The sequence below is a fragment of the Castanea sativa genome, chromosome 6 (assembly GCF_040712315.1).
Source record: "Castanea sativa cultivar Marrone di Chiusa Pesio chromosome 6, ASM4071231v1".
Lineage (NCBI taxonomy): Eukaryota > Viridiplantae > Streptophyta > Magnoliopsida > Fagales > Fagaceae > Castanea > Castanea sativa.
This window is the reverse complement of record NC_134018.1, coordinates 55,065,973-55,083,565: the sequence shown is the minus strand read 5'-3', so window position 1 is coordinate 55,083,565 and position 17,593 is coordinate 55,065,973. Positions and strand designations below refer to the sequence as shown.

At 36.6% G+C, this 17,593-nt stretch overlaps 2 protein-coding genes across 2 annotated transcripts; both read left to right on the top strand.

Moving 5' to 3' along the window:
- The first annotated feature begins 1,904 nt into the window (after window positions 1-1,904).
- LOC142640204 (putative xyloglucan endotransglucosylase/hydrolase protein 27) lies at window positions 1,905-2,546 on the top strand. The gene has a single exon (XM_075814288.1). It carries the CDS (start codon window positions 1,905-1,907, stop codon window positions 2,544-2,546), a length of 642 nt encoding a protein of 213 aa, XP_075670403.1.
- A 6,522-nt stretch (window positions 2,547-9,068) lies between these two features.
- LOC142638773 (RING-H2 finger protein ATL64-like) lies at window positions 9,069-11,539 on the top strand. Its single transcript, XM_075812837.1, has 3 exons — window positions 9,069-9,914; window positions 10,628-10,725; window positions 10,939-11,539. The coding sequence occupies exons 1-3, from the start codon at window positions 9,759-9,761 to the stop codon at window positions 11,291-11,293; spliced, it is 609 nt and encodes a 202-aa protein (XP_075668952.1). The 5' UTR covers window positions 9,069-9,758; the 3' UTR covers window positions 11,294-11,539.
- Window positions 11,540-17,593: the final 6,054 nt, after the last annotated feature.

Sequence of the window (17,593 nt, the reverse complement as noted above, 5' to 3'; positions counted from 1 at the left end):
GACGTGACTTCTCTGACCGTGGGTCTCAGTGTGTGTTTAATTACCAAAATGTCATTGAAAACTGAGTTATGAAAAATAAAAACACCTAAAATGTGTTTTTAGTTTCCATAATTCATCACTAAAAAATCAGAGAATTGAGTGATGGAAGCAATAGTTGAAAACTAAGCCAAACAAAAAAATTGGTGTGGGTTTCATGTGTTTTGATAATTCAGTTATGAGTTTTGGATCATATCACTCAAAGCACCCTTAAACCAAACAAGCCCTAAAATTTGAGAGAGAAAATTTAGAGTTAGTAGATATGAGAGTGAGATGGAAATTTGAGAGATAAGTTTTGTAATTAGTAGATAAATTTGAATTTTGAGATACGCTTATGAGAGAGAGAGAGAGAGAGAGAGAGAGTTTGAGATTAAAAAAAAGGAGATAGAGGTGGGTGAGATAAAGAGGGAAACTAAGATGAAAAAAAAAAAGATAGGCGTGTGTAAGTTAATTTTGAGATGAAAAAAATAGGAAGATAGATGTGGTGAGAGAAAGTGAGAAATTAAGATGAGATAAAAAAGGAAGACCTGTTGTGAGAGAAGTATTGAGATGAGAAAAAAAAAAGGGATAGACATGGGTGAGAGAGAGGAAATAAATGGAAAAAAAAATAGCACCAATTTCTTAAATTTTCCCATTTGATGTGAAATAAAGATTTAACCCATTACAATAATATAGATCGATGTGAAATTAAAAAAATTACCTATTGCAACAACGTAAAATAAGAGTTACCTATTACATCAATATATTTTAATGTAACATAATAATTATTGCTATAATCTCATATTGATGTAATAAATTTAAGTTACTATTACAACAAAAAAACAACCTAAAGATGTAATAGAATATATATTACATTTTTTTTTTTTTGGTAATAATACTTGTTGTATTATGTCTTTTTTCTTTTAGTGATTCTTGCATAACAAACTCTAATTATATAAATATATTTTGTATCTAATATGTGATTCTGTAACTAACAATAATATCTTGTAATCCTCTAATAGACTCACGGTATTAACGTCTAGGAGTAAAACATCACTGTTCTATTACTGAGATCTGGTCCGGGTCGATTTGAGTGTGAGACCAGAATGATAGGTTGTTTACAAAAGCCCCAATCCAAATGCTATGTTTTTTGGATTGAATGAATAGTTACCCCAATCCAAATGCTATGTTTTTTCTAATTTAGGTTTAAGGAGGTCCCATTGAGTAGGTCTGAGAGTTGCCCTTGATTTGGTTTTAGCTCATTTTGGAGTATGGTGGATGATTGAATCCAACCATTGAGTGGGATCATAAAAACATGCACTGTATTTATTTATTTATTATTTATTTATTTTATAAAAGTTAGAACATTATCCAAAATTATAATCCATAAAAAAATTTAATGTTCTATTTTTATTTTCCATAAGAACTTCAGAATGGGAAAGAACAAGAAACTATTAATAGTTTTCTGTTTTGAAAATTATACTTTTGAGTCTCTGATCCTTAATATTTGGAGTTACTTTCATTTTGTACATTTACATTTTAAAATTTTTATTTTTATAACAACAACAACAAAAAACTGAATTAAATATAAGTATATTTTTACTGTTTTATATCTTAAGGAACATTAAGAATTTAAGATCCGATCAAGCTTTATTTTTATTTTATTTTATTTTTTTAATTTTTAAACTAGTATAAAATTAATGAGGGAATATTCCTGGAGAATATTATACCGACAGTGTATAATAAGATTCATGGATATGCAGGTCCTAACCTATCAACGATGAGTTTATGATCAGACAGACATTCATACATTCATTCAACCATCTTATTCCAAAATTTCCATTTCTAATAATTATATCTTTCTCATTCTTTTGTAAATTTCAACTTCAATGGCTGATCCAGCTCTTCATCCAGAAACCCAACCCCTGAAACAAATCGCCATCGACTACACCCCAGAAGCGTGCACGCATTGCCCCAACTCCAACACCATCACCCTCACCTTCGACCACCGCGGTGGCGCTAGGTGGCGCACCACCACTCGCTTCCTCTACGGCACCTTCAGCGCCCTCATTCAGTGTCCAACAGGGAACACCGATGGCCTCAACTTCAACCTCTACCTCTCCTCCTTAGAGGGTGACAAGTCACAGGACGAGATCGACTTCGAGTTCTTGGGCAAAGACAAAACCATTGTTCAAACTAACTATTACACCACTGGCACTGGCAACAGAGAGAGCATTCACCAACTGGGTTTTGATTGCTCTGATGGGTTCCATGAGTATGTCATCAAGTGGGGCCCTGGTGAGATCGTGTGGCTGATTGATGGGAAGGTTGTGAGGAAGGTGGAGAGGAAAGAGGGTGAGGGCTTTCCTGAAAAGCCTATGTTTTTGTATTCTTCGGTTTGGGATGCTAGCTATATTGATGAGGGAAGGTGGACTGGGAAGTATGTGGGTTGTGATGCACCTTATGTTTGTGTTTATAAGGATATTCATGTGCCAACAGAGACTGCTCTGGAGTGTTCTTGTGATTCCTGATCTGGGTTTTTGATTTGGCCAGGTGGGCGTTTGAGAATTTAAATAAATGTTTAGTTTTTTTTTTTTTTTTGGATTGATGTGTTAATTAGCTGACTATTTTGTTTGGATTATACAGAATAATGTGTCTTTGAGGTGGATTATTGGGCATTTCATGAGAATTGGGTTGTTTAAGATTTTGAATGGAGATAGTCTATGGTTGTACTCATGTTTTTGTTGAATATAGTTGTTGATGATGTTGATTACTTTTTTCTTAGCAACTTGTGTTTCAAAAGATCAAAAAATTACCTAAACATGGATGAATCAAAAGTGATGAATTGGTTTAATTACAATGCAAGTATAGTTATTTGCATATTATTCTAAATTTTATTGTAATAGTAATGTTGGATAAGTTTCTATTTCATTTTGAAGTGGTTTTCTTGTGTGGAATAATGCAGCTTGGATATCTGATGGGGTAACATATCTTTACTCTGAACAAGCATAGTGGAATGCTTATTTGTATTAGTTTAGTGGTCTGAGCATTTTTATCAATTTATGGGATCATATTTACTTTAAATGTCATGGAGGTTGTCTAGATCCATATATGCTGTGCTGTGTTTCAATGACATTCAGCTTCATGTGGCAATGACACTTGAGAATTCAGTAAAAGATGATTTTGAGTTCTTGATTTTGGTTTTGTGGTTGTGTATACACTTAATATGTTTGTTGCTTGAGATTTTCTTTATAAAATTTCTTATTTGTATTGTTGCAGTTCTTTAACCATGTTTAAAAAAGATATCATTGTTGACAAATGGATACATCTCTTGTATGCTTAGCAGTTAACACAAATTAGTTGAGTACCTGCACGATGTGCGACACAACATATTGTTAGTTTTCTACAATATTTCGATAAATTTTGCTAAAAATCTTGTAACTCAATTGATTGTCACCTCAATTTTCAATAAAAAAAATTCAGAATTCAAATCCCCAACCCCAACTATCGACGTATAAAAAAGATATTTCAATAAATTTCATTGTAAAAAATTGTAATATTTAGTTATTTTATATATAGACAAAATAGAAATATACTAAGAATAGTATATTGATATGATCATTCTATATATATCAGTGTTGTTAAAAGCGCTGAGCGCACTTAAGCGCAAAGGCCTCCTGGAGCCTAGACGCAAAGCGCAAGCGCGAGCCTGGTCGATGTGAAGTGCATATTTTAAAAAAAAATTTAATAAATTAAAAAAAAATATTATTAATGATCAATACAACAATCAAGTGATCAATTAATCATATAAATTACAATAAAACATTTTATATAATTTATATAACATTTATATAATTCTTTTGTGCTTTACAAAATATATACAACCATGATATTTGATGGCCATGATTACAAAACATGGTTGAATCAAAATAGAAGTATAGAACCAAGAAGACAAAGGCTAAAGAGTACTAGAATGTTAAGTAATGTTAATCTTTGTGAGTGTTTGGTTTAGCGTTTGTTTGTGTGGTTGTGGTTAAAAGTTCAAAAATATCTAAAGAGATAGACAGGTGTATGGTAGCACACCACACTATTAGTTTTTATATATTAAATCAATGGCTTATATCAAACATATTTATATCTAAGGACTAAAAATCAAATCATGAATTTTTAAAAAAAACTGTACAAAAAGCTCAAAAAAGTGCGCTTTGCACTTAATAAAAAAGCTAAAAAAAACGCGCTTTTGTGAGGGTGCTTCGCTTTAGAGAAAAAAAGCCCCAAGGGCTTTGTGCTTAAGTGCGCTTTTAACAACACTACTATATATGTGTGTGTGTGTGTGTGTTTACAAATTGAAAATTGCATAATATAGTAGCTAATATAGATAGACATGTTTCATGCCTACTAAAAAATGCATATATATTTCAAATTTTTTTTAAAAAAATATTTTTGATTGTGTGTTACTAAATAAATTTTCCCCTTTTTGTTGGACATGGTTTCAATTGTTCAAAAACAACTAGATTTGATTAAAAATGTCATATTTTAAATCAATTGTTTTTCACATTAAAAAAAAAAACAATTGTTACTCATATAAATATTAGAAAAATGATATTAAAATTTCATTATGCTTAAACTAATTAATATAACAAAATAAACATATTTATTATATTAGTAATCTTTCTAATTACATAGAATGCATACTACAGTGTTAGTTCCACACAAACACATACATACATGCGCGCACACACAAATGAGTTAAGAAATTTAAAGGATTAAGATTAATTTTAGTGAATTTACAAATATTGTATTTTTTATGGTTTTTGTGACAATTGTTGTCAAAAAAACTAAACATGAGTAAGAATGTCATATTTTAAATTTATTATTATTATTATTCCAACTAAAAATTATTTTCTGTATAGAGTTTTAAAAAATAATCATATAAATTCATTTAATATAAATAATTATTGCACAACAATAGATAATTCATATATGCATTTACTTTATTGGATAATTTAATGAACAAATACTTTAATATAAATGCAAACTTTGTTGAAGTAGAAAACTAAATAAAGAGAATTTCAAAGAATGCGCCACATGACACAACCTCTCACTCTGTAATATAAGGTTTTTGCTTATATATATATATATATATATATATATATATATATATATATATATTTTTTTTTTTTTGATTGATTAATTGATTGATGTGAAATCCACATGTATTTATAAGAGAACTTCGAGTAGAGTTCTAAGGTCTAGACTGCACAATTGATTTATATCTAAAGTTCCTATATAAATGGAATTGCAACTCTCAAATGCATTAAACCATACATGTGCCGGCATTGGAGGCATTGGATACTTTTTTTTAATTTGTAATATTTATCTAAACCATAAAATGAGTCCAAATCAAATGGAAATGGTCATTTTCAATATTAGGAAGGGTGCCTATAAGAGGGTTACAATCCAATGCGTCTTCCACAAATGTGATCAATTGACATATGTGCTAGGCTGCTAGCCTTCTGAGCATTCCCCCAAACACTTTACATGCGTGGAATTTCATCAAAATTTTGATATGCATGCTATGGCTTACCCGATAATTCTTAACTTTTTTTATTTTTTTATAGTTCGATGGTTACAATTGGAGAGAGGAATTTGAATCTTGGATGTTTCTGTAAGAAACACTCGAAGGTGCCAATTAATTGAGTTACAAGACTATTGGCTAAATAATTCTTAACTGATTGTAGTGATATGCAGTCAAATACATACTCATATGAGTCATATCTCATGCTGTGACACAACATTGATGTTTCATGTGGACTTAATAAAAATATGGACTTGGACTTAATAATAATACAACGAGAATTATGCAGGGTTAGTTTTGGTTTAGAGTGGTTTCATTGAGGTAAGCTTTGTTGCCAGAGTTGCCAAGATGGCCAGAACATTATAATATGAAGGGTTTAGTCTTGTTGAATCGCCCCTTATGGCTTTGTATGATATTTATAGGACTTTAATTATCTTATAGTACAAGTGGAGTCTCGCATTTCAGTTACTAACTTCATGACTGTCTCTCAAAAAAAAAAAAAAAAAACTTCATGACTTATGCTATGAGTCTACCTTTTTTTGTTGTTCCGACTCGTTGCTTCCGCTTTTATGATGTATTACCTGTAGAAGTTGAGGAATTTTTGTTGGTGTATATGGCTCATGATGGATCCTACTGTCAATAATTTGAATGGTTTTGTGGTTATGTAATAAGCTTGAAGTATATGCTGGTACCTATTTTGCTTTCGTTTTATTTACTTTTTTTTTTCTTGTGTAAAGAAAATCTTGCAGCTCTTTCAGTAGAAGCTTCAAATTTTTTGAAGTGGTTTTGATATGATGAACATCATGGTTGAGTTACAATGATAGTTCTGTACACAAAAGCGTGCTAGGCATGGAAATGATTTAATTTTATATTTTGGGTAACTTACACGGTTCTCTTTTGGGATTTCGAAGAATGACACTCTATCTTAAAGAAAAAAATAATCAACCCAATGACACTGTTTAACCAAACTTTATTAACCTCCTATTAAGTATTTTGTGGACTAACCTGACCGTTGTTTCACTTTGTGCTTTCCTCCTATAGACTTTTTGACTTGAGAGTTGAGAGCGTAGAGACGTGCTCTCTTGGAAAAACCATGTCCTGCAATTTGGTGGCATTATTTGTCCTTTTTAAATTAAAATTGTTAAAGAGTTACATTCAAATTAACATATTTTATATTTGGTGGCTAAAATTTAGCTCGTTGTAGTTTAGTTCAATCATAATTTAATTCTACAGATTTTTTAACTAATATATTTTGATCTTTAAAATTTAAATTTAAATAAAATTATTAACAATTCTTTGGATAGAACTCATAAAGATTTCATTTTTATTGTAAGGGAGTTCAAAATAACAATTGAAAATTGGAAAAAGTTTAGCTCCAAATCGGTTTAGAATTATCTTCCTCCGAACGTTTAATTTTAATAACATGATTTTTTTTAATAAGTTATATGACTTATTTAAATAATGTACATAAATAATTTTATAAATAGTCGTATAATGGGTTAGAGAAGATAGCTCCAAACTAGTTTGAAGCTAAACCTTCTCCTTACAAATTTAAAGACTAAATTATCATAACACAAAAATCATAGATAGATGAGTTGTTTTAGGGTCATAGCTTTATTTTGTCATAATTTTGCCCCAATTTTAATGTGACAGATTGTGAGTGACTGCCTACTACTTTCACATAAACTTACCATTTTTTTTAACCACTCACAATCTGTCACATAGAGTAATAACTAATAACAAAGTCGTAACAAAAAAATCATACTCCTAAATTTTCTCAAGCTTGATTATAATTTCATGAAATAAAAGTGAATCATGCTTGTTATAAGATTGACTAATTTTAGTACCAACTCTAATGTGACAGATTGTAAGTGACTATTTACCACTTTCACATAAACTTACCATTTTTTTTTCAACCACTCACAGGGACGGAGCCAGAACTTAGAGTTAGGGGGGGTGGCTCTGCTGTTGGTTGTGTGCAATAACTTCGGCCTTCGACTTTGTTGCTACTTAGTCGCTTAGTTGCTAGTTGTTTAAAAATTTTTAAAGGGTTAGATTTTTTGTTTTAAGTAAAATTGGCTGATCAGGCTTAATTTTTTTATTTTTTTTAGTTTTACTATTGATAATTTTTGTTGTTGTACTAATTTTTTTGGGCTTGTATATTTCTTTTTTAGATTTTAGACATATAAATATTTTTTAATGGTCTTTAAAATGTGGAAAATGTTTGAACTACAAACCTTTTTACAAATTGCTAATAATGTAAGTGGTAAGCCCAAATGCGAACCAATAAGAATTTGTTACCTTAACCGTCTGTAAAAATGTTATAGAAAAATTTGTGACTATAACAATACTCTTAAAAGAATCAATGATATTTTTAAGGGAGCAAAAGTGTAATTTTCTAAAACAAAATTGCTAAAATTAGTACCTAATATATATAATAATAATAATTTTTTTTTAAAAAAAGGGGGGGCCATTGCCCCCCCAAGTCCAAACATGGCTTCGTCCATGACCACTCACAATCTGTCACATAAAATAATAACTCATAACAAAGTCGTAACAAAAAATCATACTCTTAAATTTTCTCAAGCTTGATTATAATTTCATGAAATAAAATTGAATCATGCTTGTTATAAGATTGACTAATTTTAGTATCATATAAAAAGTGACAATTATAATACATGATAGCCTGTGACTGGCTGTTTATCACTTTTACATAAATTAATTGTTCTTTCTCTATTATTCATAACCTACCACGTTATGACAAAAATAATAATTTTTTTTTCGTGTTACTAATTTTTTTGCATAAGAATTGAGGGCAATGCCATACATCACACGAAAGAGAAAAAATTCTAATGCGCGTGGCGAGTCTTGATTTGAGCACAGCTACAACGTTTGGCACACGCACACGTGGTCTCGGTGGATGATGATACTTGGATTAAATTCTGCATAATGGAACATGTGCCTTGTCCGACTTCAAAAGTCTTCCTCTACCCCATATTTTGGTTTTGATTTATGAATATACTACGAAAAGACACCCCAAAAAGAATTTTGAGAAAAAAAAAAAAAGTAGAGCAAGAATTATGACTTGTCAAAGACTCATTCAAGAAATTCCACCTTATGGACCAAGGCACTCCCATTTCAATTACACAATAGTTCAATATACTCAACAAAGTTTAACAATTGATTAGTTTTTGATTGTCCAAAGTGAAAATGATGTTAGAGATGACCCATAACAAATGAGAAAAATAAATAAAACTCCTTAGTAAAATTTCTTGTCAAATCAATAAATTAAAAGGCTGTACTTTATCGTGTCTTTTAATAACAATTTTTTTGGGCAACTTTTAACAATAACAACAATTTTTATGATAGCTTTTGACAGGTTTTTCTTTTTGGGTATTTTTTTTAAATTTTAAAATGAGACACGTAATAGAAACCGTAAATGTCTAAATTTCACCTTACTTTCCTGGTCTTGTCCATATTAAGCAAAGATTGGGAAACAGGCAGAGCCTCCAGAGCTGCAAAAAGCGAATCGGGTCTAGACGACGAGATTCTCTACCTTAGACTCAATAGGAATCTCCCAGAATCCATTTTTTTACCGTTGAGTTCCTTTGCCGCCAAAACTAACAACCATCCTCAACCGTCTGATCTTAATAAATAAAAAAAAACTCTCTTGAATTCTGTAGGGGCCCTTCTACTTTGTGGGACCCTTCGCCGAATATGATTCCACTCCAATTCCAATGGGGCTAGGGAAGAGAGTGAAAGGTCTTAGTTCCATCCACATTTCTCTCTCAATTCTCTCATCCCCACCAACACAAAAAGCTCAAAGGTCCCAACTCACCCTTCAAGTCTTCTTTTACAGCTTTGAGTCCATCGAAAGCAATTCTGATTCTAATTCCATAAAGGGGTAGTTTTTTTTGTATTTTTTTTTTTTTTTTGTGAATCTTGCTTTCAAAACTTGCTCTTTCTTGGAAATTTCTTACCTGGGTCTTCGTCAAAACTTGTACTTCCTGTCAGTTTAGTCACCAAAAAGAAAAAAACAGGAAAATTTATTTATTTTTCATCTTGTTGGAGTTGCTGCTGTTTTTCCATCTGGGTTTTTGCTTGTGGACTTCGTGTGTGTGTGTGTGTGTGTTTTTTTTTTTTGAGAATTGGGAAGTTGGAGGTAATGGGTACAGGTATGAATTTGATTACCACTATTATTGGGTTTGGGATGAGTGCAACATTTATTGTATTTGTCTGCACAAGAATAATCTGTGGGAGGCTCCGCAGGGTTGAATCGCGACCCATGTTCGAGATTGAATCAAGGATTGATCTTGAACAGGTATCATACTATTACTTTAGCTCTTTATGCCTTCATTTCTTTGGTAGGTAGCTTGTAACAATAGCGGATTTGGGAATTTGACTATTTGTCTCAATTTGTTGTGTCTACACTAGGTGTTGTAGTGAGTCGTGCTTGAGGAGTTTTAGTTAGTATACACGCTTTATGTAAAGTGTAGTGACTACTGACTAGGATCAATCTGCAACTTTGTACCTTAATAGCTTTGTGGATATGTCCTTCAGTTCATGTTTCTATTATGTTCTGATTCTTAATGTCAATTTCACGATTGCTTGAACGCAATTGCGCAGTGAAGTATTGAAGAAGTAAATTTAAAAAAATTAATAATTAGTACTAGTAAGTGTAAAATGGAGTGATAAAGACATTAGCTGAAAAAGAAAGATAACAACAAAATCTGGGGGAGATTTGGGAGCATCTCATATAATCTTTTCATTCACCTGTCATAGTTACCTGTAAAGATTTTTTTCTTGTTAATTATTGGCACAATGTTCTTCACTACATTGACAAGAATAAAGAAAATACTAACTACCATTGGTGAACCTTAAGCCTGTATTTTTTTTCTTCCCACTCACAGATTGAATGACTTAATAGGACTAATTCATAAGAAAGTTGCACTTTTCTTCGTATTCCTTTCAATGTGATTGTATTGTAGTTGAGGTTGGAGCATTGGTTTTTAAATTTTCACTATTTGCTGACAGCCAGAGCCTCGGGCTGGTGGCCTCGAACAAGGTTTGGTTGCTGCAATCCCTACAATGAGGTTCAACCGTGAGGCTTTCAGTTCTATGGAAGATCCACAGTAAGTTTAGCTGCCAATATTTGTAGTCATTAAATAAGAACTTATTCACCTCAACATTCATGTGTTAATATTTGATACTATTCATTGAAGAGACTTTGGTTTCTCTTTTAGCCTCTTCAACATTTAGGAACTTCTTGTTTTTTTAGTTAAGTGATTGGTGTTTAGTCCTCTTTGATATAGACAAAGTTGAGGTTAGTCCAATTGCTCCTGCAGGTGCTCAATATGTTTGGCGGAGTACCAAGAGAAAGAAGTATTACGAATAATGCCCAAATGCAGCCACACTTTTCATCTCTCTTGCATTGATGTGTGGCTAAGAAGGCAGTCCACTTGTCCTGTCTGTCGTCTACCTTTACAAGACTCTCTTAGACCGAAACCTATGAGGCCACTTATGTTTGATATAACTCAGCCTTTTGATAATTCTGACGCCTCTATGGACCATTTTGAGCAATGGCTGCTACCAGGCTCTGTTCATTCAGAAGGGAATGCAAGTAATCAAGCACATGTTGTATCTGTTTCTGTCAATCCCCCAGAACCAACAGTTTCTGGAGAAGAAGAAAGAAGACATTGAAATCAACTAAAATTTATTCTGCTCCAAAGCAATACATGTCTCTTCTTCTACCAAGCCATGTTTTTATGTATATTCAATGAGTGAACAACTTTTAGGTATTGAGGCATTGAAATTAACACAGTGGGCAGGATATATCTGATTGGAGATTTTGTATTTCTGAATGTACAGGCTCAATTGTTTGGAACTATTGTAACAAAATCCTCAAAATTCTAGGAGTATCATAATGAAGTTTAGTTGATGTTTGGCATTCTCACTTTCTTATTCATAACTTTATTAATTAAAACTTCTGAATTAATAAGTTAATAAGAGTTCTATATCCAAATTTTGGTGGCTTACAAAAAGAAGAGTGAAACTTCCTGAATTATTCTGCATAATGCATAATATATGACAGTATATGGTACTCTATTGTGAAATGCATTTAGCTGAGTCTCAGATTCATTTTTCTAATTGATCAAGGAATTCTTTCCAAATCTCGCAATTACTAACAACTTCCTGAGTTGCCAATTGAATTCGAAACCTTGTATTTTTAGCTGCAGTAGCACTAAAGTGACAACATTCTTGCATAGCACTCTTTGAGAACCAAAAAATAATAAAAAAATTTAGAGAATGCAATTCAAGATAGTTCTTTGACTATAGATCTTTCACATGTTCAAGAGTTTTCCAAGAATAACATGGATCAGTGAATGTGGCTTCAAATACTTGGAATTGTAAATTATGGAAGTCACTTTGAAAAGAATGAAAATCCTCACAGAAACAAAAGGCTCTTCCCTTTTCAAATAGGTAATGTGATATTATTCTAATTACAATTTATTATTTCAATTAATTATAAAAAAAGCTATGCCCTTTATAAGTGCACAATTGCACCTGGACCCAAAGACAATTATGGGCTCAGGCCCAATGAGCCTTAAACAATGAAATTTGTAGAGTGTGAGCTTGCAATCTAGATTAGAGGTACTGAGAACTTGATAACAGACTATGGTGTGCAAACACTTGTAAATAATGAATAATAATTGCAGATGGACCTCCTTGGACGTGAGCCGAGGACTACTTCTGTATTATTTCTCTTTCTTTCTTAAAGATTACAATTCTTTTTCCACCCCTCTTTGGTTACAGACTCCCCCCCCCCTAAATACTTCTTCCCCTGATGCTTTATCCACGTGTTGCTCAAATCCCCTCCCCTCTAGATATTTCTTCTCTTAGTGCCTTTGAATAGTAACCAGAAGTTTTAGTTCTACTGTTCAGGGGTCACTTCCCCATTAATGCGGCCAGGGAGGTAGGTGCAGAGTCTTTAATGTGGAGGTGGCAGCCTTTGCTCATGATATTTTTCTAACATCTGTATCTAGAAGGTTCGTGGTTTCCTCTTAACCAACAGCCTTTTCCGAATTCTCGCTCGACCTTCGTAGTGAATCTCCGAGTTCTCTTGGGTCTGTCCGAGGAGAAACTCACCATCGGATGTGTCCTCGGACCCTCGGCGTATGGGCCGATTCGTAGTACTAACAAATTCTTAACTCAAGAACAGATCGGCCCTCCTTGTTAGAGCCCAAAGGCCCAAATACCCGCTTGGGTCCTTTTACTCCCCACAATAGCCCCTCAAAACTCTATTTTTCAACATTCGAGGAGAAAAATAGGGTTTTGATTCAACGAGAACCTACCCCACACGTTTTGTAAATAACTGCGCATGTGGAGATCGTTTCGTGTTCCAGAGGATGCCACTTGGCAGTTTTAATTTCAAAAACGCGCGCATTTATTACCGTAAGTTACACCTTGTCCCCCACGTTCAACGGTGAGATGAGTATCTAACGGCCCTTGTTACCTCCTGAAAATTTGGGCGGGACGAATGCAATTTCAAGGTAGCTTCCCGCACGTCGTGACGCTTTGGGAACCTGCGCCTTCATTTATTTCTTCAGAAGCTAATCCCATCAAAACATCAGTAATCACCTTTTCTCTGCAGAAATCCGTGAAAACTCGCACAACTTCAAACTTGTAAGTTCCTATTCTTTTTCTTTAACCCATTCTCCTCGGATCCTGTCCTCAGCTCCCATTTTAACCATTCTTTCCCTTAAAACTTAGTCTTTCGTTCCTTTCTGATGGGTAGATTTAAGTGTTTAGTTGACACTGCCACTGGGATGGAAGGTTTTAGAGCCAAATACCGTATTCCCAATGACGTAGGTTTAAGATACTGTCCGGCGGAAGCCGTGGCTGGGTCTAGGAAAACGGGAGAGGTTATCATCCCCATGATTACCTTCATAGAAGGTGGGATGACCCTCCCTATGAGAAGCGTGACCAGAGAATACCTCCGCAACCACCGGTTGTGCCCTGACCAGTGTGCTCCCAACGTATTTAGAGTCTTAGGAAGCGTCAATACTCTAAACGAGCAGATGGGTTTGAACCTTACCTGGCATGACGTCGCCTTTATGTACGAATGCCATAAACTTACTGGGGTAGGCTATTACATCAAATCCCGCTCTAGCGTAGTTAGGTTGATTTCTTGTCTGCCTAAGTCCAATAAAGGCATGAAGGACGACTACCTCATCGCCTCAGGCAACTGGCACGACGGCCCCCACTACCCAGTCGAGTGGGGAGATCCAAGTGTGACTCCTTAGGATCTAACTTCCCGCCCCGTAGCTCCATCTGAACATCTTAAAATGTCCATTTACGTTTACTAAGCATTTTAACTTTAGTTTATTACATTTCCTACAAATCTGACCATGTTTGTCTGTTTTGGTGTCTTTCTTTGCAGATAAACAATTCGTTCGCCCGCGCCTGAGCCATTGCAACGTTGCAGATTTGAACCGAGTGCTACGCTCAGAGGTGTTCGTGAGTGAAGACTTGCAACTGAGAGCGGCTCATTTGATATTAGGGTACAACCCTATCTCCTCGGACTTTCAGGGGATTGAGAACGCCATCGTTGCGGGTGACCGGAGGCGAAGAAGGATTCACGTAGCCAGACCACACTTCTTAGCCGACCACGACATTCCTGACGACCCCCACACTATATTGTACACACAGCCCATTGCGGCAATCCCCCTCGCCACGCACTCTCAGGCAACAGTTGTCCTAGAGGAGCAAGGGTCTTCATTGAACACGTTGGACGAGGAGATAAATAAGTTTCAACTTGAGGACGTCCAAAGGCCTCGTGAAAGCCCATTTGTCGTCCTCTTCGACGAGGAAGAGGAAGCCGCCGAGACCTCTGGGATAGCCGGTCCAGTGATAGCACGTCCAGACGATAGCTCTATTAAGGAGGAAATGGACGTGCTTAAGGACCTCCTGACCGCGAGAGGGGAGAAAGTTGCCAAAAAGGGGGCGAGGGGATCCCAAGCTCCCCCAGCCTTGCCACCACCCCCTCTTCCGGCCGAAGATCCGAAGAAGAAAAGGAAGTTGGAGGCCGACGGGGTTGGTGGCGAGAAGCAAAAGAAGTTGAAACAGCAGCCACCGCCGGCTCAGCAGCAGAAGCTGGACAAGGGCAAAGGGCGCGCCCGTTCAGTTGAAAGCGGGGAGATCGTAGACATGGCCGAGGTGCGCCGAGCACCGCCCATGTGGTCTCCCGAACCGAGACCGGATGGAGCGCCAATTCCTCCAGCCGAACATCGGATGTTCCAACAAGGCCATGCCCTCCACCTCGGCCGAGGCATCGAGCGTCCTTCTTCGCCGCCCAAGGACATGGAAGCCTTGGAGAAGATGAGCCAGCCTCAGCTGTTCCTTTCATTGAAAAAGGATTTAGCTCTGGTAAGTTCCACCTCATACTTATACTCTAGGTTCATTCGTAAACACTTTACCACATTTAACCCCCTGACATTTTTTTGCAGGCCATCCAAGAAGTTTTCGCGGCCAAGAAGTTCGTGGAGGATTCTCGGAAGCGAGCTGGAATGGAGCAAGAGCTACGGCAAGAGACAGAAAGGTCCCTAGGCCAGGCCCTAGCAGAAAATGGGAAGATCACATCGCAGCTGGCCGATCTAAAAAGAGAGAAAGATGGTGCCGAGGCTAGCTTAAGGACGATGAAGAAACAAGTGGAGGGGCAACGTAAGCTTCTTCGCCAAAAGGACGACGAGCTCTCCTAAGCCCAACGGGCACGCTCTGACTTGGAGAAGGAGCTTACACGGATGGAGGAGGAGGCTCGCACCCACAAGCGCTCACTGGAGGCCGCCTAAGGTGCAGCGCCCATCGAGGGAGTAACTCGCAACGCAGAACCGCGACGTAAGCCGCGGCCTTGTGCCGAGAGTACTGTCAATAGGTCTGGGGAGAGGCCTTGAACGCAGCAGGGGTTCCTGAAGCTTCCGAGCTGAGGAAGCCCGAGAACGTTTGGCTTCCCCTAGACATACAGGAGATAGAAGACCCTCATGTTGTTGCCTCTCCTGTCCTTCCTCCCGTGGTGCCAGAACTCGTTCCTAATCCTACAGAACCTGAAGGTTCCCATAAAGAGAAGGACGGGTGTGAAGCTGCCGAGAAGAAGCAAAACCAGAACATGGAGCCTATCCTTCCTCCAACAGATAAAGGGAAAAAAGTCTTGTCTACCTTTGAGTTGGAGTTGAGGAGCACCGAGGCTGGCAGCACTTCCCTTCAAGACCCCCCTCCCAAAGCTTAGGGCCTAGCATAGGACTTTTTCTGTACTTGCAGTTTCTTTACTTAATGATGTATTCTGCTTATAACTAATGAAGAACAATTTTTATTCAACTTTCATTCAAGTTGTATTTACTTTACTTTATCCTATTTATGCTTGTCATGAAAGTTCTTACTAGCACGTAGCTAAAGAAAGAATGGAATAAATAAGTCTAACTCCACTCAGTTAAACAATTATAACTTTTAAACACTCATATGCATACTTGCTTTGCAAAGTATATCATTCAAGAATCTCGTCAAAGCTAACTTAGCTTGGATGGTATGCAGTGCCTTACTTTGAAAGCCCACATGATAGTTAAACTTTGTAATCCGAAATATTAATTTTAGTAGAGTGTAAGGTTCGAAGATCATACCTTACAGAATCTTTGTTTCGATATTTACAGCTGCTTACCTTAAGATCCAATTTAACAGATGGTAAGGCATTTGAATTCCACAAAGTATGTGATAAGAATAAGAACAATGTCTAAATAATAAGATATCAAGGTTCTGTTTAACAAATGATAAGATATCAATTTCCACAAGGTTTGTGGTTCGAGGACCATACTTAACCAAGTTTCTGTTTGATACTTAAGAATAGTAACTGTAAATCCCAGAGGTATTTATAACTTTGAACTGTTAACTAACAAAAGCACATTTTATTAATAATAATACCTTCGAAGGTTATTTACATTTCATGGGCGTGGTACAATTCTTTCATCTAGGTCAGCTAGCCGATACGACCCTATGCCTGCTACTGAAACAATGCGGTAGAGGCCTTCCCAGTTTGGTCCTAGCTTACCCCAAACGAACCTACAGACCCCGATTTAAGGCCGTTGAACTACCTCATAGCAACAGGTCCCAAGCTAGAGGGGAAAACTTTACACATTAGGGTCTCGTTATGAGAGTGCACCGCCATCCTCTGGTTAAAGTGACTCACGTGCTCCACCGGATCAGTCCGGCCATTGTAGATGGTAAAGGTGGGCTGGGTGAACCTCTTGGGGAGCCTCCCCTTCTCAATCCTCCGTGAGAATGGAGATTTGGAGAGTTGGTGCAACGCCCGACTCATAGCATCGTTCCCCAAGCCCCTAGAAGGAAGTTTCTTGTGTCTGCGAGCTGGCGGGTCGTCCTCCTCACAAGAGGACATTGCGCTGGGGGGTGAGCATGACCTCGAGCTATAACTACCTCCCCGGACCTCTACTGAAGAAGGATTAGATGAGGACGGTGAAGGCTTACGTCTAGCGCGGCGCAGTTTTCTTTTCAAACGATTAATCTCCTTTTGCATGGCTTTAGCACCATCCTCGTGGGTGGCGCTGCCCCCACCATGAGTATGGCTAGCCCTAGGGTATTCTGTATGGACGCTTCCCTCTCGATCCATTCGACGCTCAAGACGCTCGAAAATATCCTCCGGTTGTGATTCTTGAGATTCTACATGGTGTGAACCTAGGCCTGCCATAGTATCCCAGCTCCTTCCGGACTAGATTCCCACAGACGACGCCAATTGTAAGTGCACAATTGCACCTGGACCCAAAGACAATTATGGGCTCAGGCCCAATGAGCCTTAAACAATGAAATTTGTAGAGTGTGGGCTTGCAATCTAGATTAGAGGTACTGAAAACTTGATAACAGACTATGGTGTGCAAACACTTGTAAATAATGAATGATAATTGCAGATGGACCTCATCGGACGTGAGCCGATGACTACTT